At 39.3% G+C, this 23,540-nt stretch overlaps 1 protein-coding gene and 1 pseudogene across 2 annotated transcripts in view; one reads left to right on the forward strand and one right to left on the reverse strand.

Moving 5' to 3' along the window:
- Nucleotides 1-3,644, forward strand: part of LOC102832464 — a 7,307-nt pseudogene extending 3,663 nt beyond the window's left edge.
- PPAP2A (phosphatidic acid phosphatase type 2A) overlaps nucleotides 1-23,540 on the reverse strand; it is a 165,644-nt gene that overhangs the window by 45,599 nt on the left and 96,505 nt on the right. For both annotated transcript variants that reach the window (XM_006874639.1, XM_006874640.1), the window contains exon 3: nucleotides 22,914-23,194. In XM_006874639.1, the coding sequence (XP_006874701.1) occupies nucleotides 22,914-23,194 (281 nt within the window). The remainder of the gene's footprint in view (nucleotides 1-22,913; nucleotides 23,195-23,540) is intronic.

Raw genomic sequence — 23,540 nt, forward strand, 5'->3', positions numbered from 1 at the left:
ATACTTATGTATGTAGTAACTCAAAATCCTCACATCAAGCTATCAATGCTATCCCCTCTGTACACAGAGTAGACAGAGATGGGCAACTTAGACACTGACTAAACTACCAGCTGCTCCGCGGGAGAAAGATGAGGCTTTCTACTCCCATAAAGATTTACAACCTTGGAAACCCTATACAGGGTCGCTATGGGTCGGAACTGACTCGATGGCACATAACAACAACAACAACACCTACAATGAGGGGGTTATAAAGGCACGAAGTGACAGGCTTACAACTTTTCAACAACAACAACAAAAAAGCTGGTAGCATTAAGTAGGATTCAGGTATGCTAGAAGATCTTACCTCAATATACAATATATCTTATATGGAAATGTACAAACTAAACTCTTAAGTGTAACTATCAGATCTGACAAAACTCAAGGCTATGTAAAAAGAATGTTAAAAATGTTGGTCCTAGGTCTCTCAACTAAAAACAAAATAAACATATAAACGGTTGACGTTCAACCATTTCAAGATGTAGTAGCATAGGACCAAATGTAGCATATAATCAAGAATCAATAGTACTGAAGGAAGAAGTCCAGGCTGTACTGAAGGTATTGGTGAAAAACAAGGCTCCAGAAACCAACAGAAGACAAATGGAAATCTTACAACAAACTAATGCATCACTGGGTGTGCTTCACTCAACTATGTAAAGAAATTTGGAAGGCAATCACTTAGCCAATTGGAAGAGACCCATATTTTGTAAGAGAGGTGAACACTATCATTAATATCACATGCAAGTAAAATTCTTAAAATAATTCAAAAGCTGCTTCAATAGTACATTCACAGGGAACTGCCAGAAATTCCAGATGCATTCAGAAGAGGACATGGAACTAGGGATCTCACAGCTGACCTCAGATGGATCTTGGCTAAAAGCAGAGAAGACCAGAAAGATGTTGACTTGTGTTTTATTGACTACGCAAAGGATTTTGACTATGTGGATCATGACAAGCTATGCAAAATATTGTGAATAATGGGTATTCCAGAACACTTCATTGTACCCATGAAGAAGCTGTACATAGACCAAGAGGCAATTATTAGAATAGAATGAGGGGATACTGGATGTTTTCAAATAAATAAAGGTATACTCCAGGGCTGTATTCTTTAACCATACTTATTAAATCTATATGTTGAACTAATAATCTGAAAAACTAGATTATATGAAGAAGAACATGGCATCAGGATTGGAGGACGACTCAGTAACAACCTGCGATATGCAGATGATACAACTTTGCTTGCCTAAAACAAAGAGGACTTAAAATACTTACTGATGGACATCAAAGACTACAGCCTTGAGTATGCATTGCACCTCAGTGTAAAAACAAACCAACAAAAATCCTCACAACTGTACCAATAAATAACATTAAAATAAATGGAGAAAAGTGTGAAGTTGTCAAACAATTCATTTTGCTTGGATCCACAATCAACATTCATGAAAGCAGCAGTGAAGGAATCAGGACTTCCAGTGAAACAGTGGACTAAGCAGACGCACGACACAGACCTCTACAACAAAACTACGTGAGACAAATTAAGACAAACACAGATGAAAATTCTGGAATGTTGAACTCCAAAAGGCTAGAGAGGTGGGCGGTAAGTTACTGGGAGGAGAGTCCTAGCAGGCATGGTAAGAGAGGGCAACTGACGGGTAAATGGCTGGCCGGACATAGCTCCACCATCTTGTGAGCAGCTTTGCTGTGGAGGGAGGCCTGGCAGAGCAGATTTGTGCATGAATGAACAGAAATGAAAATAAGAAGAAAATTCAGAAACAAAATAAACTCAGCATAGAAAACTACGTGGAACCAGAGAATCCAGCAGAACCACAAAAAAACCTCACAGAAAATTAGCACAATCAATACCTACTGATGATTACACTGAATGTAAATGGATTAAATGTGCCAGTCAATAGACAAAGCAGAAGAGATAAGAAAATAGGATTCTTCAATATGCTGTCTACACATATCAAAAAGATGAAGACCACCTAAATGTCCATCAACAGAAGAATGGTTAAACAAACTTGGTACATAGATACAATGGAATATTACAAAACAATGAATAATGACGTATTTGTGAAACACGTTACAACATGATTGAACCTGGAGTGAAATTAGTCAATCACAAATACTGTATCAGATGAACGTTGTAAACAGTTAAAAAAGAAAGAAAGAAAGAAAGAAACAAAAGGGGTTTCTTGATAAAAGTAACAATCTTTGATGGTTACAGGAGCAGGGGGAGGGAAAAATTATTCATGGACTATAGGGCAGACACATGTTAACATGGGTGACAGGGCAGGCAATATACAGTAAGAGGAAGATTAGCAGAGCAAAGATGAAGGTAGCAGGAGACACAGGGAGGAATGCAATAGTTAAAGGGAATAGAGGTGCTCGGTGTCTGCTCTGTCCTGCCACTAGCTACTGCCCTCTTGCCACCCACCATGTCCCTGCTGTACGGCAGTCGTTTCCTCTCCGAAGTCACTGTGGCCTTCCACCCAGGCCTCACTGCCTCACCAGAGTCACAGAATCTTTTAAATGAGACACTAACAGCAAAAAGACCAATGTGAGAGTTGGCCTACTGGGATGGTATCACAAAGTCTTACATGCACCCCAGGTTGCTGCAACAAATCTGAACAAGGAATAACTGCCCACTGGGGGTCTGGTTGAATTCTGAAAGACATCTGCCAAACTGGCCCTGGGCTAGAATACCAAGGTGTTGAAAAGTGGTTGGTATGACACCATGCAGACCACTGCTGAGCCAGGGCATTCAGGATCAGAGCCAGTTTACTGCGAAGTTCAGCTGAGATGTCTTTCTGTCCAAAGCATCTTGGGGAAATCACACACCTATTTTCAGGGAGGCTGGCATGCAGCCACATGGTAATCGATACTATGACCCCTAGACATACGGCTTTGACTTCACTGGCACTATAAATGGTATCTCAAAAATGCCAGAACAAAGCGTTCCCCTTCTGCACACTTGAGCTCACAAGCCCACAGGAGTGGACCTGCGTCTGGAGCAGTGGAAGGAAATCAATCGCAGAAGTGAAGAAACAGAAGCTTTCTGCAATCTTTGACATGGCCTACCAAGGCTTTGCCAGTGGAGAGGGTAGCAAGGATGACTGGGCTGTGCGCCACACATCACTGAACAGAGCATTGATGTCTGTCTGTGTCAGTCAGATGCCAAGAACATAAGCTTGTATGGTGTGAACATGTGGGGGCCTTCACTGTGGTCTCCACCAAAAAGGTGGAGTAACAGCTGAAGATCTTGATCAGTCCCATGTGTTCCAACCCTCCTCTCAATGGGCCCTGGATTGCCTTGACCATTTGAGTACCCCGGATTTGCAGAAACAACAGTTGCAAGAAGTGAAAGGCATGGCGGATCACATCATCAGCATGCAGACTCAGCTAGTCTCCAACCTCCCACCATTGGCAGTATAGCACTGACCAGCTAAAAACACTGGCATGTTTTCTTTCACAGGGCTCAAGCCTGAACAGTGGAGCAGTTGACCCAGGAGTTCTCCATCTACCTGACAAAGGATGGCCACATCTCTGCAGCAGGGGTAACTTCCAGGAATGGGGGCTACCTTGCCCATGCCATTCACGTGGTCATTTAGTAATTCTCCGGTGAGAGGGAACAGAGACAACTGGTCTGTCTTCAGCCTCTGCTGTTGTGAGATTCACAAGGAGGATGAGGGACGGTGGATGGCGAGCAAATCATTTCTTTCAACCACAGTGCCTAACACTTAGCCATTGGATGTACTTCACAGAAAAGAACATGTAGTGAAATAAGAGCAGAGGCATTCTGGTACTCTGTGACTCCTAAACCAAACTTGCCCCTATCCGTTCATCTCCAGCTCTGTCAAAAGAATTTACATGTGCAAGGAAGTCAGAGTCAAATTACGAGAACAAGCAAGCTATCTGCCTGGGAATCAAGGCAAGCCATCAAGTCCCATCAGGACAAACCCTATCCAAGACTGAAACTCAAAAGGAACACATTAGTGTAAGTGGGGAAAAGGCAGTAATGAAGTCATGGGCTGAATTCCACCATGCTCCACAGACTCCTGTAGACCTTGAAATGAGAGAGAAGAGGAAGGGCTGGTTGGTCTGAAGTGTGGGGACACCTGGGAACTCCTGACCCCATGGACACTGATCTAGCCACTGGGGGCCAGATATGAGAGTGAAGCATCCCAATGATATGAAGTGGGGGAAAGCGTGCAAGAATGCCCAAACTTGGGGATTATTAATCATTGTAATGAAACAAAGTATCTAATTTGAATGTGCAACAGATGATTTGCCCTGTAAACTTTCACTCAATTCACAATAAAAACTTAAAAAAAAAAGGGGGGGGGGCAATCAGTAGGGCAGCATTTACCCAGGGATAAAGCTCAGAATGAAGGCATGGATAGGAAAGAAGGATGACTGGAAACAGTAAATACAGGAAAGAAGTGGGAAGAGTGTTGTGGGGACTGCCATCAACATCGGGAAAACAAAAGGGGTATGAACTGCTGAATGGAAAACAAGTTTGCTCTGTGAACTTTCACTCAGATCACAATAAGTGGCCCTATGCACAACAGAATGAAACACGGCCTGGTACTGGGCCAACCTAACAACCATTGCTACGCCTAAGTCCATCGTTGCCACCACTGTGCCAGTGTGTCTCATTGGGGGTCTTCCTATCTTTCTCTTTACCAAACATGACATCTTTCTCTAGGGAGTGAGATAGAATGGAGATTTTTAAAACTTTCCCATTATACAGGAATACTATTACATAGGCCCATTACTTATTTCCCACAAATCTCATTCCCACCAAACACACACACACAATTTCTACTCCCAACCAATAGTTTCCCAGACAGTTTCTCAGCTGAGAGTTCCACGACTCACAGTAAAAACTCATTTCTAGAACCCAGCCATGGCTCAGGCCTTGTAAACCTGCTCTCATATCTCGAAAGACAATGCTAGGATGTTCCTAAGTATTTTTAAACATCCTAAGTTGTGTTTCCATAAAAATATACAAATACAACCGTAAAATTAAAGGTCATTATTTGAACTCTGCAGTGGTTTAAGTATCAGAGACTTTAAATGTGCCATTTTAATATTGAAGGTTTGGGGAGAGGGGATTTTAAAAGGTCAGATTTCTGAAAACGGTTAGGAATACAAGAATCGCAAGATCTCCCTCTTCTCAAAAGATACAAAAGTTAAAAAGGAAAGTAATAAATAGAAATGGGATATAAGATGGTCTGAGTCAAAATTAAGTATAATACACACACACACACACACACACAAAAACGAAACAAAACAAAACAAAACAAAAAAAAACACCCTACAAATTCATCTTATTTCCTTAGCCATTGAAGTGCAGTGAGTTACTTAATATGTTACGAATTGGGCTGCAAACCTCAAGGTCAGCAGTTCGAAACTACCAGCTGTTCTGGGGGAGAAAGATGAGGCTTTCTACTCCCATAAAGATTTACAGCCTTGCAAACCCTATACAGGGTCGCTATGAGTTGGAACTGACTCCATGGCACATAACCACCACCCCTACCCTACATAGTCTTTGTAATTCCCACCAAATGACAGGTTGTTATTTGTTGGTAAGTGTTGTTGAGTCGGTTCCTTCAGAGGAGAGGATGGTGGGTTTGAACAGTTAACTGTTTGGTTCAGTGCTTATCCTACAGTGCCACACAAGGAAGACTCCAAATGACTGGTTGTTGTTGTTGTTATGTGCTGTGGAGTCGGTTCCGACACATATTGACCCTGTACAGGGTTTCCGAGGCTGTAAATCTTTATGGGAGCAGAAAGCCTCATCTTTCTCCGTTGGAACAGCTGGTTAGGTCTATGCAAATGTGAGGTGCTAATGGCCCACCAAGGAGCTCTGGTAGCGTAGTGGCTACGAATCGGGCTGCGAACCTTAAGGTCAGCGGTTCGAAACTACCAGCCACTCTGTGGGAGAAAGATGAGGCTTTCTACTCCCATAAAGATTTACACCCTCGGAAACCCTGTACAGGGTCGCTATGGGTCGGAACTGACACGACAGCACTTAACAACAACAAATGACCCACCAAGGGGATTGTTGTTGTTAAGTGCTATCAGGCCGGTTCCAACTCATAGTGACCCAGTATAGCGTTTCCAAGAGTAGTCGGTAGGTTTGGACTGCTGATCTTGGGGTTCATAGTCCCGTGCAGATCCTACAGCGCCACACCATAAGTCCATAGCTGATAATATAAATAAGGTGCATGTCACACTTGTGGGGTGGGACTATGCAAATAAGGGCCAAAGGGTCTGAAAGTCAGGGCCAGAGGAAAAGAGGGCACTTGGTGAGCAGAAGCTAACCAGACTAAGGAACTGGATCCTGACTCATTTCTGGTCCTCAATTGTAACCTGTTACTTCCCTAATAATAAACCCCCAATCACCAGTTTTGTCTGTGAGTTCAGTGTAGCCAATGTAATGAATTGTGGCACCTAGCAGAGAAGTAGAAAGTGCTGTGGGAGGACTAGTTGGTGGAAGAAGTGGAAGAAGTTCAGAGTGGAGGCAAGTCTGACATCTGCCTTCTAGCAATCATCGTTGGCCTGAAGATACAGAACTGACTTTTTCTTCCCCCTCCTGACATTACTGGAGATCAGATGCCACCCACACACCATTTTTACAGTCATCCATTAATTGCACTAATTGAGAAATTATTTCAGCAGCAACTACCATATACTCCTTCAGTTGACATTACACTTATTTTAATATATTACCATTTAAAGCTACACTGCAGTATATAAGGTCAACACTAACCAGAGAAAGTAACATGCCTATCTGAAATAAGACTGATGTGACTATTCTATTTTTTCATTAATATTAATTCAGATACCACAGCCACAACGTCAATGAATTATATACCAAACTATTCTAACCTCTACAGACGTAACAGAAAAAATAGAGAAGACAAAGTGGGGCATAGTATAATATTGGGTATTTCAAACTCGGGGGCAAAAATGATAGTTTATCTTCTATATTGTGAAGGAATCTTGCAAAATGTAGGAATATATAAATAGGAAGATGCTGAGAATCTTGAGATCAAGGAAGTAGAACTGGATATATTGTAAACATCAGATGACTTGGGAAAGATGACTAGGAAAGAAAAGCTTCCAAACTCTCTGCAGGGAAACCTTGTGACTATAATAACAACAGATGTGGAAATGAAATATCATGTTGTGACACAGGTTTGTGACAGAAATGGTAAAGCAAACAGTGGTATATAAACTAGGGGAAGAGAGTTCACAAATTTCCTTTGGCATTAAAAAAAAAATCTGTTAAGTTGAGAGTACAAAAAGTGTCCAAATTACTGTTTGTAGTGGAAGTTGTGACCCTATACATGCAGAGTAGAATTGCTCCACAGGATTCTCAAAGCTGTGGTATTTTGGAAGCAGATACCCAGACCTGTCATTACATGGTGCCTCTGGGTAGATTCAAACAACCAACCTTTTAGCTAGCACTTGAGTGCTTAACTGTTTTTACCACCCTGCCACCTTCCAAATCACTAAAGCCACCTCATCTAAGGAAGTTAAAAAGGAAAAGGGACAGAGTAGAACAAAGGCAGTAATAAACAGAGGTTCAAAGGGCATGCTATAAAGTACTCCTATGCAGGCAACAAGGATCCCTGGTAGTGTAGTGGTTACGTGTTGGGCTGCTAACTACAAGGCCAACAGTTTGCACTTACCAGTGGTTTCCCTAGGAGAAAGAGGAGGTTTTCTGCTCCCATGAAAATTTACAGCCTTGGAAACTCTATACAGGGTCGCTATGAGTTGGAACTGACTTGAAGGCACTTAATAACAACAACCTAGAGCTGTATGATTAGCACGGTGAACCACTGTTCAGCAGTTGAAACCCACCAGCTGCTCCTCAGAAATCCTGTACAGAGTCATTATGAGTCAAAATTGATTTGAAGACTCTTAACAACAACAAATGATAAAACATTTAAGAGCAAGGTAGAAAAAAGAGATGTTCTAAATCACTTACTAAAGTTTGCTTTTTGTAAGAGGCAGGATTACTAGCTAGAGGCAAGATTTCCAGGCTTCTACATTAAATCCTTTGGCAAAAAGATGAACACCAAGGCCAGATATCCCTCTACCACTTGGCAGGCAACTCCACTTTCACCTCGCCTACAGAGTATGAAACATCACTAACTCTTGGGCACTAGCATCAAGAAGGATAACACTCAAAACATCAGAAAGACTCTCTTTAATATTACAGAAATGTGTATCTAAGTTGAAAGCAGGCTCTACAAATGGCAAGTGAAGAGAGAAAAGCCAACAAAAAAGTAAAAGTATTAGAGAGCAACAGGAAGCTGGTCAGACAGGTCTCTCTTGGTTCCTTCAGATTAGACTGGATGGTATCAGTACCACTATGTTACCACACAGACTAGAAAAGCGCCACAATACTACTTCACTTAAAGAAATCTTTTCTGTCCATTGGACAACAGTAGAAAAATCACATTTCCTATAGCGTTTCAAGTCCTGTTGCTGCTAAGAGAAATAAAACAGTCATGTAGTATTTTAGTTCATCTTTTTAAGGTCCTCAATATCCACACATACCACATCTCCTATACAGTGAACATCATACAAGTATACCTTGGTAGCTCCCATACAGCATGGGACATAAAGGCACTAAATATTAGCTGGCATTATCAAATTTACGGAATAGGCTAAAGCAAGTTAGCAATGTCACAACACCTGAAAAAGATCTATTGTTTTTAGGTGTCAATCGAGTCAGTTCCAAGTCTATCAACCGTATGCACAACAGAATGAAATACTGCCCAGTACTGTGCCAACCTCACCATCACTGCTACACTTCAGTCCACTATTACTGACACTGTGTGCTTTCATGGATCCTCCACTTTACAAAGTGTTCCAGGGACTGGTTCCTCCAAGTAATACGTATGACGTATGAGAGACTAAGCCTTGCCATTCTGGCTTCTAAAGAGCATTCTGACTGCACTTCTTCCAAGACAAATCTGTTAGTTCTTCTGGCAGTTCATGGTACTTTCAATATTCGTAGTTAACACCATAATTCAAATGCACAGTTCTTCAGTAAAGCTGAGCACCTACAGGCAGGTGATTGGCTTGCAGAATGTGCCTTTTAGGCATTCAGAGAGTAGCTAAAAGAACTTTGTAACCCTTGCCAAAGCAGGGCAAAGGCCATGGGACCACATGGCTGAGAGACCAAAGACAAGAGTGAGGCATGCCTGCAGTATGGCAGACAAGAGTCTTCCTGACTGGAGAACTGCTGCATCCTGAGTTGGTTTTGATCCTGAATAATAAACCAAATAATCATGAGTATTGTTATGAGTCCTGTGTGGCCACTGCAATGGTTTATCGAATCCCGATGTGAAGGAGAAAGTGCTGTGCGAGGAATGGTTGGTGCCAGAATTGGGTAAAGAAGGTTGTAGGTGGAGGCATGTCTGACCTTCGCTGCATAGGAATCCGTCTTGGGCTGATTTTGAGTTTCTCATTCCCCCTTGTGTAACTTCCAGGGGAAGTTAAGACATTGCTCCCTCATGGTTTTAGAAATCTACATGATCAAAAGCCTTTGCATAGTCAATAAAGCAGAGGGAAATATCTTTCTGATATTCTCAGCTTTCAGCTTGGCTGACATCAGCAATAACAATCTTCATTCCAAGTCCTTGTCTGAATCCAGCTTGAACCTCTGGCATTTCCCTATCAAAGTATAGTTGCAGCTATTTTTGAATTATCTTTAGCATAATTTTATTTAGATGTGACATCAATGATACTGTCTTATGAGTTCCACATTTCTTTGGGTTACCTCACTTTGGAATGGGCACAAGTCAGTCAGTCAGTCAGTCAGTCAATCAGTCAATCTTGCAAATCTCTTGACATAGATAAGTGCCTCCAGTGTTGCATCAGTTTGTTGGAAGATTTCAATTTGTATTCCATCAACTCATGGAAGCTTATTCTTTTGCAAATGCCTTCAGTTCTCCTTTCAGCATCACTGGCTCTTGGTCATATGCTACCTCTTTAAAGTTTAACATCGACCACTTCTTTTTGGTATAGTGACTCTATGTGTTATTTTCATCTTCTTTTGATGTTTACTACACGATTCAGTATTTTCCCCATAGAATCCTTCAGTATTGCAAGTAGAGTTTAAATTTTTTTTTTCTTCAGTTCATTCAGCTTGAGAAATGCTGAGTGTGTTCTTCCCTTTTGGTTTTCTAACTCTGGTCTCTGCACTTTTCATTATAATATTTGAGTTTGTCTTTTCGAGCTTTCCTTTGAAATGTTCTCAGCTTTTTACCTCCTCATTTCTTCCATGTGCTTTAGCATCTCTACACTGGACAGCAAAATCCATTTTGGTCTTTTCTTTCGTCCTTGTCTTCTTAACGACCTTTTACCTTCTTCCTGTCTGATGTTCTAGATGCCATCCCACAACTCTTCTGGTCTTTGGGCATTAGTGTCTAATGCATCAAATCTGCTCTACAGATGATCTCTAAATTGAGATGAGATATGTTCAAAGTCATATTTTGGCTCTCATGAATTTGTTTTAGTTTTCTTCAGCTTCCATCTGAACTTGCATATGAGCAACTGATGGTTGCTCCACAATTTGGAGTTTTTCGACCGTGTTTTTCCACAGATATAGTCAATTTTATTTCTGTGAAATCCATCTGATGAGGCCCATATATATAGTCGCTTTTATGTTATTTAAAGGGTATTTGCAATGAAGAAGTCATTGGTCTCGCAAAATTCTATCATGCAATCTCCAGCTTCATTTCTGTCAACAAGGCCATATTTTCCAACTACTGATCCTTCTCTTTTGTTTCCAACCTTTGCATTCCAATGACCAGTAATTATCAATACATCTTGATTGCATGTTTGATGAATTTCAGACTAAGTTGGCAGAATTCTTTAATTTCATCATCATTGACTTTACTGTAAATTTGAGCAACAGTTGTATTTTGGCTGGTCTTCCTTGTAGGTTTATGGATATTGTCCTATCACAGACAACACTGTACTTCAAGACAAATCTTGATACGTTCCTTTTGACAATGAATGCGACACCATTCCTCTTCCATTTGTCATTCCCGGCACAGTAAACCATGTGGTTGTCAGATTCAAAATGGCCAACACAAGGCCATTTCGGCTCACTAATGTCTATTATATCAATGTTTATGCATTCCATTTCATGTTTTGACAATTTCCAATTTTCCTAAACTCATACTTCGTACATTCCATGTTCTGATTACTAATGGATGTTTTGCAGCTGTTTCTCCTTATTTTGAGTTGTGCTCCATGAACAAATGAAGGTCCTACAAGCTTTACTCCATTTGTGTCATCACGGTCAACTTTACTCTGAGGAGGTAGCTCTTCCCAGTCATATTTTGATTGACTAGCTAACCTGAGGGGTTCATATTCTGGCACTTTATCTGAAAATATTCTGTTGATCTTCATCATGTTTCAATATTCAGCATTCTGGTGCTATCCTACAGTGTTTCACTGCATTCATAACATTTTAAGTGACTAAATATTCAGAAGTAGTCTGTCTCTCCTTCCTAGTCTGTCTTAGTCTGGAAGCTCAGCTGAAATCTGTCCACCATGGGTAACCCTTTAGTATACCTGGTGGCATAGCTTTCAGAATCATAACAACATGCGAGCTACCACAATACAACAAATTAACAGACGAGTGGTAGGGGAAAAGAAGGATTTAGAAATGCAAAATCTTGGGACTCATTCAAGACCCACAGAATTGGAAACTGTGGGAGTGCAAGTCAGCAATCTGCATTTTAACAACCATTGCAGCTGAAGTGTGAGAACCACGAGGGAAAATAATCATGCTGAGGTATGAGTCACCTTTTAAACACACCGATGAGTAATATCCTTTCATTTATACAGTATCTTCTATAATCATCCCCTATTTCATTCTATAGTCTGATATTTTCATATAAACATATGATTAAAGGACTCCTGGGGTGGCGCTATAGGATCAGCACTGGTCAGGACTTCAAACCCAACAGCTGCTCCTTGGGAAACCCATACAGGTTCTCTATGAGTCAGAACTGACTTGAAGTCACTTAACAATATGATTGAAAATAAGGCTGTCCAATTTATACATGTTGCTGTGTTAGGCGCCATCAAGTCGTTACTGACTCATAGCGACCCTATGAACAACAGAACAGAACACTGTGGGGTCCTAGGACAACCTCACAATAGTTGCTACATCTGAGGCCACTGCTGCTACTGCCGCTGTCCAATTCCTCTTTTCCTCCAAGCCTCCATTTTACCAAACATGATATCCTTCTCCAGGGACTGGTCCCTTCTGACAATATGTCTGAAGTATGAGAGACAAAGTCTGGCCATCCTGGTTTCCAAGAAGCACTCTCTGGCTGCACTTCTTCCAACACAGATCTGTTTGTTCTTTTGGCAATCCAAAGTATTCTCCATATTCACCTCCAACACTGTAACTCTAATGTCCAACTTTCACACACATACAAGGTTATTGAAAATACCATGGTTGGGGTCAGGCGCACCTTAGTCCTCAAACTGACATCTTTGCTCTTCAACACTTAATAGAGGTCTTGTGCAGCAGATTTATCTACTGCAATATGGTGATCTCTTGACTTCAATGAGTGCTGATGGTTGATCCACGCAAAACGAAGCCTTTGATAACTGTAATCTTTTCTCCATTTATATGAATGTTGTTTATTGGTTCAGTGTTGAAGATTTTTGTAGTCTTTACATTGAGGTGCAACCCATACCAAAGGCTGGGGTTTTTGTTCTTCATCAATAAGTACTTCAAGCCCTCTTCACTTTCGAAAAGCAAGGCTGTATCATCTGCATATCACAGATTGTTAACGAGTCTTCCTCCAATTCTGATGCCACATTTTTCTTCTTATAATCCAGCTTCTAGGATTATCTGCACAGCATACAGATTGAATAAGTATGGTGAAAGGCTACAACCCTGGCGCACAGCTTTCCTAATTTTAAACAATTCAGTGTTTCCTTGTTCTGTTCAAGCACAATTAAGTGTTCCGGAATATTTATCCTTCACAATGTTGTCCATAGCTTGTCATGAGCCACAAAATCGAAAGCCTTTGTGTAGTCAATAAAGCACAGGTACACATCTTTCTGGTAGTCTCTGCTCCCCGCCAAGATCCAGCTGATATCAGCAATGATATCCCTTGTTCCATGTCCTCTTCTGAATCCAGCTTGTGTCTTTGTAAGTTCTCTGTCAATGTATGCTTGCAGCCATTTTTGTATTATTTTATGAATAACTTTACTCGTTTAGTGGTAGGATACCACCACTCATCTGTCAGCTTGTTGTACTGTGGTGGCTTGTGTGTTACTGTGATTCTGAAAGCTATGCCTTGGGTATTTTAAATTTATACATACACATGCATAAGAAATTTGGAGTCTGAACAAATGAATCTTTTTAGAGGCATAAAGACTTCTTCAGTAATGTCTACAATTAGGACATATAGAAGCAGCCATGCTCTCAAAAGATAAACAAGTTTTACCTGATACTTAAGTAATACAGCCAGTCAGACTAGTTATATAATGGGTTTTTACTAGTCTAGAGAGCACACCCTTAGACTCCAGCTTTATTTACCTGTATGTGGGCTGCATTAAAATAAAGAAAAATTTTTTTTCACATTCAGATCAATTTCCATAAGCTAGAGACACAATTAAGCATCTAACAATATAAAATATAAAAATTACAATATCTGCCATAATCCAAACTAATGTATGATAAAATGCTGCCATAATCTAAACAAACATCCAATTCAAGTAGCTAGGTGATGAGTCATTCAGAGTTCAACAGAAACACTGTGTTTGTGCTTTAAAAAATTGAAAGGGCAAAAACATGTTGCCCTCAAGTCGACTCCGTTTCATAGCAACCCTGTAGGACAGAGCAGAACTGCCCCATAGGGTTCCTAAGTTGTCATCTTTATGGAGGCAGACTGTTGCGTCTTTCTCCCAAGGAGTATCCAGTAGATTTCAACTGTCAATCTTGTGGTTAGCAGCTAAGAACTTCAACCATGGTACCATGAGGGCTCCTAGTTTGTACTTAAACATACTCAAATAAAAATCAGAAAAAGAAAACGTGAGTCTCTTAGAGCAGCCAACAGTTACTATGTTGTTGTTGTTAAGTGCCGTCGAGTTGGTTCCGACCCATAGCGACCCTGTACAGGGTTTCCGAGGGTGTAAATCTTTACAGGAATAGAAAGCCTCATCTTTCTCCTGCGGAGCGGCTGGTAGTTTCGAACCGCTGACCTTAAGGTTTGCAGCCCGATTCGTAACCACTACGCTACCAAAGCTCCTTATATATAGTGGACTATATAAACAGATCAGCCCATGCATTCTGAGAAAACAGATGTCACACACACTCAGGTTCCCATAGATTAGGGTGTCATTGAGTCAGTTTGAACTCATAGCAACTCTCTGTATAAAGTTTCCAAGGACCGGCTGATGGATTTGAACCATCAATCCTATGGTTAACAATCCAGTGTTAACAATCCAGCACCACACCAGGACTCAGCATAATGCAAAGTACAGCCCTAGACAGAGTAGCAGCAGCAGCAGCAGCAGCAGGTAGGTGGTAGTAGTTGTTAAATTCTCTTGAGTCAGTTCCAAGGAGCAGCTGGTGGGTTTGAACCTCTGATCTTGTGATGAGCACACTTCAGTGCTTTTCCTACAGCGCCCAATACAAATTCTCAAACCTGAATCAGAATCAATATTTGGAGATGTCACCCTGAAATCTGTGCTCTAACAAGTCTCAGGTGATACTATGGACCACTACAGTTTGACAGTCACTGCCTAAAGAAAATCTTGACCAGGGAAGAGAGCTAGAGATCAGAACTAACAGGGTTCGTCAGTAATTTTTTTCAAAAACTAAGAGTCATGCAATTCTCATTAGCATAAACAATGGCAACTGGGTGTCTAATGTTGCAAATAGAGCTCTGTTTAATTTACAGCATATTAATTTTAAACAATGTCTCAAAACACACTGAATATTAAAATTAATAAGTACTCCACTGAGGTTCATCTATAGTCTCACCTCTATGTTTGATACGTAAAGTGTACCACAGAAGGAGTCCAGTAAGAGTCCTGAGACATCAGGAAGAAAAGGGGGCAGAGAGAAAGAAATAAGAGAACAAGGGGGGGGGAAATCAAAAACAAAAAACAAAATTGTAGGAGGATAATCTCATCCTAAAATGTCTCTGACTCATTTATACAGTCAACAAAATGACTCATTCTGGGTACTTATGTTCCTTTCTCCCTAATGTCAAGTATTATAATTGTATAATTAAAATTTTACAGGGGGCAGACTGTGGAGATAACCAAGTTAAAAGAGCAATTTACACTATGATACTACAGACAGTGTCTATATTGAAATGATTTCTCATTTTAGCTTCCTGACTTTTAAAATTCATGAGAAAAGTACTAGAAAGTCTGGTTCCAGCCAAACTATACTCCAAAAGAGAATAGTAATGAATGCAAAGTCACAGCTGTGTACCAAGAGGACAGTTAGTACTGGCAACTAACTCATTTTAGAAACAATAATGAAAAGCACTATCTCTCTATGAAGATATGATGCCTTTCTAAAATTCAATTTTTATGTTTGAGCCCTATCAAAGCTTACTAAGGGTTCTGTTCTTTGAAACTATAAGCAATCACCATTTTTAAGGCGATTAAATTATCCAGATAATTTCAATTACTCAGATACTCATACACTTTTTAAAGGGGTTGTTTTCCAGCACTTTACATGGGATTTTAAGTGGACAACTCCATACATATATGCTCTTTGTGAACACTTAAAATGGTGATAGGTAAAAATTTTAGTGTACTAAAATCTAAATTGTAATCAGAGTAGTAGTATATAGGGTGTGAACTGTAAACTGCAAGGTGGGTGGTTCAGACCCACCAGTAGTTCCTTGGAAACCCTATACAGGGTAGCTATGAGTCAGAACTGACTTCACAACACTTAACAACAGGTAGAAAAAGACAAAAAGATTTTCCACAGAAAAGAGTACATCAGGGGAAAACCACTTATAAATGTTATACACTCAACAGTAGTGCCACAATATAATACAACAAAAACAGAATGAAAGAACAACAACAACAACAAACAAAATATCAGAGATCCCTGACTCCTCTAAGAGTAAACACGCTGGCAGAAAATCAGAACTCCAAGAAACACTGAGGCCTACAGACGCTGAAAGTAACGTTCCCTAGAGCTAACACCCTGAATCTGGACTTCTAGTCTCCTAAACTGTGAGAAGATAAATGTCTGTTCTTTAAAGTACTCACTTCTGGTATTTGTTACACCAACACTAGGAAACTAAGACAGAAAGAAATATAACTGCCTTTATCTGCAGACAAAATGAATGGGAATATAGAAATCTTAAGAAATCTATAAATATAAATTAATAAATCAGTTACGCAAGATCGAAGGATACAAGGTCAATATAAAAGCCTCTACACACTAGCAACAACCAAAAAAGTGGAAATTGACACTTTTTAAATTTTCTTCACAATTGCATCAAGAAACTTTAAAAACTTAGCTATGACGGAAATCTTTAAAAAAATAATAATAATTCTAAGAGAAATTCTAAGGAAATCTAAACAAATGGAAAGATAGATCATGTTCATGAATTGGAATCCTCAAGATTAACCTGGCAATTCTTCACAAACTGACCTATAGCTTTGAAGTAAGCCCATTCAAAATCTAACAAAGAAAACACAAAGTACCTAGAACAGACAAAGCATGTATCAAAAGGGAGAATAATGTTCAAGGATTTAACACTTACTGATTTTAAAAACTACTATACAGTTCCAGAATAGACAAATTGATCAACAGATCGGCCAATTTATTTTCAAAGTGCCAAGATAATTCAATGAGGAGAAAGATGGTATTTTCAAGTATTAAAGCTAGAAAATCTGGGAGAAAAGTGAGTTAACTGGCCCTTTCCTCATACCATACGACAATTCATTCAAAGTGAATCATAGACCTAAATATAAACATTCAACTTAGAGAAGAAGTCATAGGAAAGTTTTGTGTGCTTCAGTCAGGCAAAGATTTCTTAGAACACAGAAAGAACACGTCATAAAAGAAAAAATTGATAGATGGGATTTCAACAAAATTTAAAACCTCTGATTTTTAGAAACACATGATTAAGAAAACAAAAGGCAAGCCTCAGATTAGGAGAAGTATTTTCAAAACATATTATCTAACAAAGAACTTGTACCGGGAGTACATAAAGGACTCTTACAGCTCAATAAGTTTTTTAAAAAAAAAAAAATAGGCAAAGAATTGAACAAACTGTTGTTGGTAAGTGTTGTCGAGTTGGTTCCAACTCATACCAACCCTGATTAGTGTTTCCAAGGAGTGGCTGGTGAGTTTGAACTGCCAATCTTGCGATTCAAACTGACCTTGAGATCCAGTGCTTATCTTACAGCACCACAAAAACTGCACAAATGGTAATAATCAAATAACCAAGAAATATATGAAACAATGATCTAGCAATACTAGTCATTCTAAATCCAAAAAAGACAAATGTTTCCACTAAGTCAATTCTGATTCATAACAACCCTACAGAACAGAGCAGAACTGCCCTGTAGGATTTCCAAGGCTGAAACATGCTCTCTAGTGTAGAGATGCTAAAGCACATAGAAGAAATGAAGAGGCAAAAGAGCTGAATAGAATATTTCAAAGAACAGCTCGAAAACACAAAGTCGAACATTATAATGAAATGTGCAAAGCCCTGGAGTTAGGAAAAAACATGCTCAGCATTTCTCAAGCTGAGGGAACTGAGAAAAAATTCAAGTCTCAATTTGAAACACTGAAAAGATTCTATAGGCAATAGAATGCAGAAAGCATCAAAAAAAAAGATGGAAGCGATATACAAAGTCATTGTACCAAAAAGAAATGGTATATCAAGATGAGAGAGAGAGAAGACAAAGGGCTGGCTGGTAGGAAGTGCAGGGAGGTGTACATGAATTTTCAAACTTGCAGCTAGTACTCATCTAGATTAGATGGCTAGCTGATTAGAACTCAACCAGATGAAGATAAAGATGCCTGATATTTTGATCAAGTGTAAATTACTACAATTTGAAAATCTGGACCTTTGCTTGTGGATGCAGTTGCTCAACATTTCAACCAGAATGAAAGATTCTTCATATCAAGGAACAAGTTTGTTTCCTCGGTACACTGAGTTGATAAGTATGGGCAATCTACACACTGGCTATCAAAAATGGGGAGCTGCATAAAGGCACGAAGTGGCTTGCTTACAAGTTTTCATGAGTGTGCTTAGTTTCAGAATGAGGGGGATAACGTAGAATACCCACTTAATTCCCTCTTTTCCAGATGGATCTGGTGAAAGGAGATGGACGATGATGTTGATATGATTTTATGACTCAATGGTAAGTAACTTTTAACAGATTAATTACAGTTGTCACAACCAATTGTAGAAGATGTGTAACTAAGAGGAGGGAGTAGTTAATCTTTTATTTATAGAACAGATGAACCCAGGATCATCATGAATGAAGAGCATGCATAGAGTGTAAGATCCCTACCAAGAAAACTGGCAACAGCAGAAATGGTGGCACGGAGAGGTACGTAGCTATGGGCTCTAGGCTCATGGACTGAGTAAAGCTTGCAGAATATACCCTTAGTACATTTAAATATATATTTTTGTTTTGTATGTGTACATCAAATATTTTTGCTCTGCTCATTTGTGAAATAGAAGATTTAAAAGGGAAGGCACAGGAAGGAAGGAGGATAACTGTTGTTTCAGGGAGAGGACTGTAATCATTGAGAAGAAACAAAGCATACAATCTGTTGAATGTAAAGCTGATGATCTTATGATCTTATCTGTTAATCTGTTAACCTTCATTCAAATAAGACAGGAGGAAAAAAAGAAAGAAAGAGTCCATGTTCAAACATCTCAAGAGATAAGAGTACTGAAGAGCCAATAGTACTGAAGGAAGAAGTTCAAGATGCAATGAAGGCATTGGCAATGAACAAGGTTACAGGAACTGATAGAATACAAATTGAAATCTTTCAACAAACTGATACAGCACTGAAGGCATTCACTCATCTATGCCAAGAAATCTGGAAAACAGCTGCCAGGCCAGCCAATTGGAAAAAATCCATATTTGTGCCCATTCCAAAAGAGGTGACCTAATAGAATGTGGAAATCATAAGACAAGATCATTAATATCCTATGCAAGTAAAATTTTGCTAAAGATATTTTAAAAATGGCTGAAATAGTACATTGACAGAGAACTGACAGAGGTTCAAGCAAGATTCAGACAAGAATGAGGGGATATCACTGCTGATGTCAGATGGATCTTAGCTGAAAGCAGAGAATACCAAAAAGATGTTTACCTGTGTTTTATTGATTATGCAAAGACTTTTAATTGTGTGGATCATGACAAGTAACGGACAACACTGCAGAGAATGAGTATTCTGGAACACTTAATTATGCTCATGGGAAACCTATACATAGATCAAGCGGCAGTTGTTCGAACAAAACAAGAGGACACGGCATGATTTAAAATCAAGAAACTTGTGCACCAGGGTTGTACTCTTTCACCATACCTATGCAATCTGTATTCTCAGCAAATAAATTGAGAAGCTGGAGTATATGAAGAAGAATGTGGCATCAGAACTGGAGGAAGAGTCATTAACAGCCTGTGATATGCCGACGATAAGATACTACCTTACTTCTTGAAAGTGAAGAGGACTAAAATATTTAACTGATTAAGATCAAAGACCACATCTTTCGGTATGGGTTTCACCTCAATTTGTACAAAAAAAAAAATTCTCACCATTGGAGCAATAAAATAATATCAAGATAAATGGAGAAAAGATTGAAGTTCTCAATGACTTCATTTTGCTCAGAATCATCAGCAAATAAAATCATCAACACTCATGGAAGCAGCAGTCAAGAAATCAAGCAACATATGGCATTATGTAAATCTGCTACATAATACCTTTTTAAAGCATTCAAGAGCAGCCAGTTTGAGGACTAGGTGCATCTGAGCCAAGCCATGGCATTTTCAATAACCTCATAAGTATGTGAATAAGGAAGCCTGTAGAAGAACTGATGCATTTGAGTTATTGTGTTGAAGGAGAATATTAAAAGTTCCATGGACTACCAGAAGAACAAACAAATCTGTGTTGGAAGAAGTACAGCCAGAATGCTCCTAAGAAGCCAGGATGACCAAACATTGTCTTTCTCATACTTCTGACTAATTACCAGGAGGGACCAGTCCCTGGAGAAGGACATCATGCTTGGTCAGCAAAAATAAACAGTAAGAACCCAAATAAGATGGATTAGCACAGTGGTAGCAGCAATGAGCTCAAGTGTAGCAACAGCTGACTGGCTGCATGCCATGCCAGTGTGCATAAGGTCATCATGAGTGTGTGCCGACTCGATGGCTTCTGTTTCCTCATCCTTAAGTTACCGGAGTTGCACTAGATAACCTGATTTTGGGTTCTAAACATTCTATATTATGTGTAATAGTGCTCTGAAATATACACAGGAGCCCAGTAGGGGTGTTAGAGGAAGGCAATCTGAGGACCTAAAGCTATCAAGATATGGATCAAGTTATCTTATGAAAAATATACTCAACATACACTAAAAGATAGTCTAGCACAGTTGAACTACATCATAGGCCAGTTGAAGTCAGTATGACTCTGAGGCAGCCACTGTTTGAATGAATAAAGTTTTACTAGAACATAGTCATACATATTATCTATGGCTACTCTTTTACCATAAAGCCGGTCCGTGAGAGCCAAGCTATGAACTTCAGCATATTCTATCTGAATTTAAAGACCATCTCAAGAACAGATTTGATGCATTAGACATTAATCATCAAAGACCACAAGAGGTACAGGATGACATCAAGAACATCACACAGGAAGAAAACAAAAGGTCATTTAAAGACAGGAAAGAAAGAAAAGACCAAAATAGTTGTCAGAAGAGACTCTGAAACTTGTTCATAAGTGTAGATAAACTAAAATGAATGGAGAAATGAAGTAGTAAAAGAGCTGAACAGAAACTATCAAAGGGCAGCTTGAGAACACAAAACCATGCATTATAAGGAAATGTGCAAAGAACTACAGTTAGAAAATCAAAAGGGAAGAACACACTCAGTATTTCTCAAGCTAAAAGAACTGGAGAAAATATTTAAGCCTCATCTTTCTCCCGCAGTGACTGGTAGATTAGAACTGTTGACCTATGGTTATCAGTTCAGTGCTTATCCATCCTATAATACCACAACAATCCTTCAAAATTTTGATGGAAAAAAAAAACTCTGCTGAAGATAATTCAGAAATGGCTTTAACAGTACATCGACAGGAAACTGACAGGAATTCAAATCTGATTCAAGAAAGTACATAAAATGAGGAATGCCACTGCAGACGTCAAATGTATATTGGTTGAAATCAGGTAATATCAGAAAGATACTGACTTGTGCTTACTACTATGCAAAGGCATTCGATTGTGTGGATCATGAGAAGCATTGTTAAGACAGCAATGTTAAGAATGGGTATCACAGAACACTTAAATGTGCCTAGGAAGAACGGGGGCATAGACCAAGAGGCAGATGTTCGAACAGAACAAGGGGATATAAATGGTTTAAAATTAGGAAAGGTTTGAGCCAGGGCTGTATTCTGTATGCTGAGCAAATAATCCAAGAAGTTGGACTACATGAAGAAGAGCATAACATGAGGATTGGGATATACATAACAACCTGGGATATACAACTGATACAGCCTTGCTTTCTGGAATTGAAGAGGACTTAAAATGCTTACTGGTAAAGATCAAAGATCACAGTCTTCAGTATGGACTGCAACTCAATGCAAAGAAAACAAAAATCCTCACAACTGGTCCAGTGAATAATATCATGATAAATGGAGAAAAAATTTGAAGTTGTCAAAGACTTCATTTTGCTTGGATCCATTATCAACACTCTTGAAAGCAGCAGTCAAGAAATCAAATGGCATATTGCATTAGGCAAAATCTGTGACACAGGACCCCTTTTTAAGTATTCAAGAGCAAAAAGATCAGTTTGAGGACTAAGGTGCGCCTGACCCAAGCCATGGTATTTTCAATAGCTTCATATGCATATGAAAGTAGGACAGTGAAAAAGAAAAGACCAAAGAAGAATTAAGGCATTTGAGTTATGTATGGGGTTTGGGAAGAACATTAAAAGTACCATGGACTGCCAGAAAACAAACAAATCTGTCTTGGAAGAAGCACAGCCGGAATGATCCTTAGGAGTGAGGATGGCAAGACAATGTCTCTCATGCTTCAAAATGTTATCAGGAGAGACCAGTCCCTGGACAAGACATCATGCTTCGTAAAGCAGAGGGTCAGCAAAAAAGAGGAATATCCCTAACAAGATGGACTGGCATAGTTACAGCAGCAAAGGGCTCAAGTGTAGCAAAAGTTGTGAGGATGGCTCTGGACCTGGGAGTTCTGTTGTGCATGCATGAGTCAAGTCGGAGCCAATTAGGCGGCACCTAACAACAACAATGGCAGCTTTCCTGCTACAGAGACAGAGTTGAATAGTTTTGTGAGAGACTAGATACTCCCCAAAACCTAAAATATTTACTAACTGAACTAAATGATCTATATGGTCCATTTTGCATTCTATTATACAATTGAAGGGAAAAAATTGCATCAAATCTCTCTCCGAGTGTAAGATTAAAATGGGGAGTAGGGAAATGAGGAGAGAGAAGAAGTCAAATGCGTATTTACAATTCACCCGCCTAATACTGGTTTCTCTAAGCTAATAGACAGCTATCATCTAGTCAAAGAAACCTTCTATTCCAGTAAAACACAAGCTAAAACAAGCATGAGCAATTTAATACTCACCTGCCTTCCTTAACTTTTTCCGCATTCCCTCTACATATATAATTTTCAATATAACCATCACTGCAGTTGATTTTTGACCAATCTGGGTCACATATATCCAAGAAGTGAGGCCGCAGCCTGCCTATTGAATACTTGGCAATGTCAGTCAGGGACTGGCTAGCAGCTGCACCAAATAAAAAAGTTCCAATGGCTTTGTAAATAGTGGCTACGTAGTTATTCCTCATGAAAGAATTTGAGTGCAAAAGATTAAAGTAAACAGACAAGGTTTCTCCAATAATCATCTGAAAAAGAAACAGAAAAATAATTTGTTAAACCAGCAATCAAGCACTTGAAATAAAAACAGAAAACAGTCATTACAATTTAAATATTTTTGTGTCAATTTTTTTTTTCTTTATAAATGGAGGGTCAACTTAAGATACTCTATTCTAAACCATAAATGTCAGATCAATGGTAGATGCTGCTTACAAAGCAGTTACTGAGCCAAAATCATTTCAAATTTTATGTGAAACAATAGAATTTTTTTTCTTCCATTTAAAAAAACAACTGGACATTAAAAATGTGAACAGTGAAGTAGTCTGGAGAACAAAACCATCACTTGTTCAAAGGATATAAACTTCCCCAATCAAA

Source organism: Chrysochloris asiatica, unplaced genomic scaffold, assembly GCF_000296735.1.
Source record: "Chrysochloris asiatica unplaced genomic scaffold, ChrAsi1.0 scaffold00291, whole genome shotgun sequence".
In the NCBI taxonomy this organism is placed as follows: Eukaryota; Metazoa; Chordata; class Mammalia; order Afrosoricida; family Chrysochloridae; genus Chrysochloris; species Chrysochloris asiatica.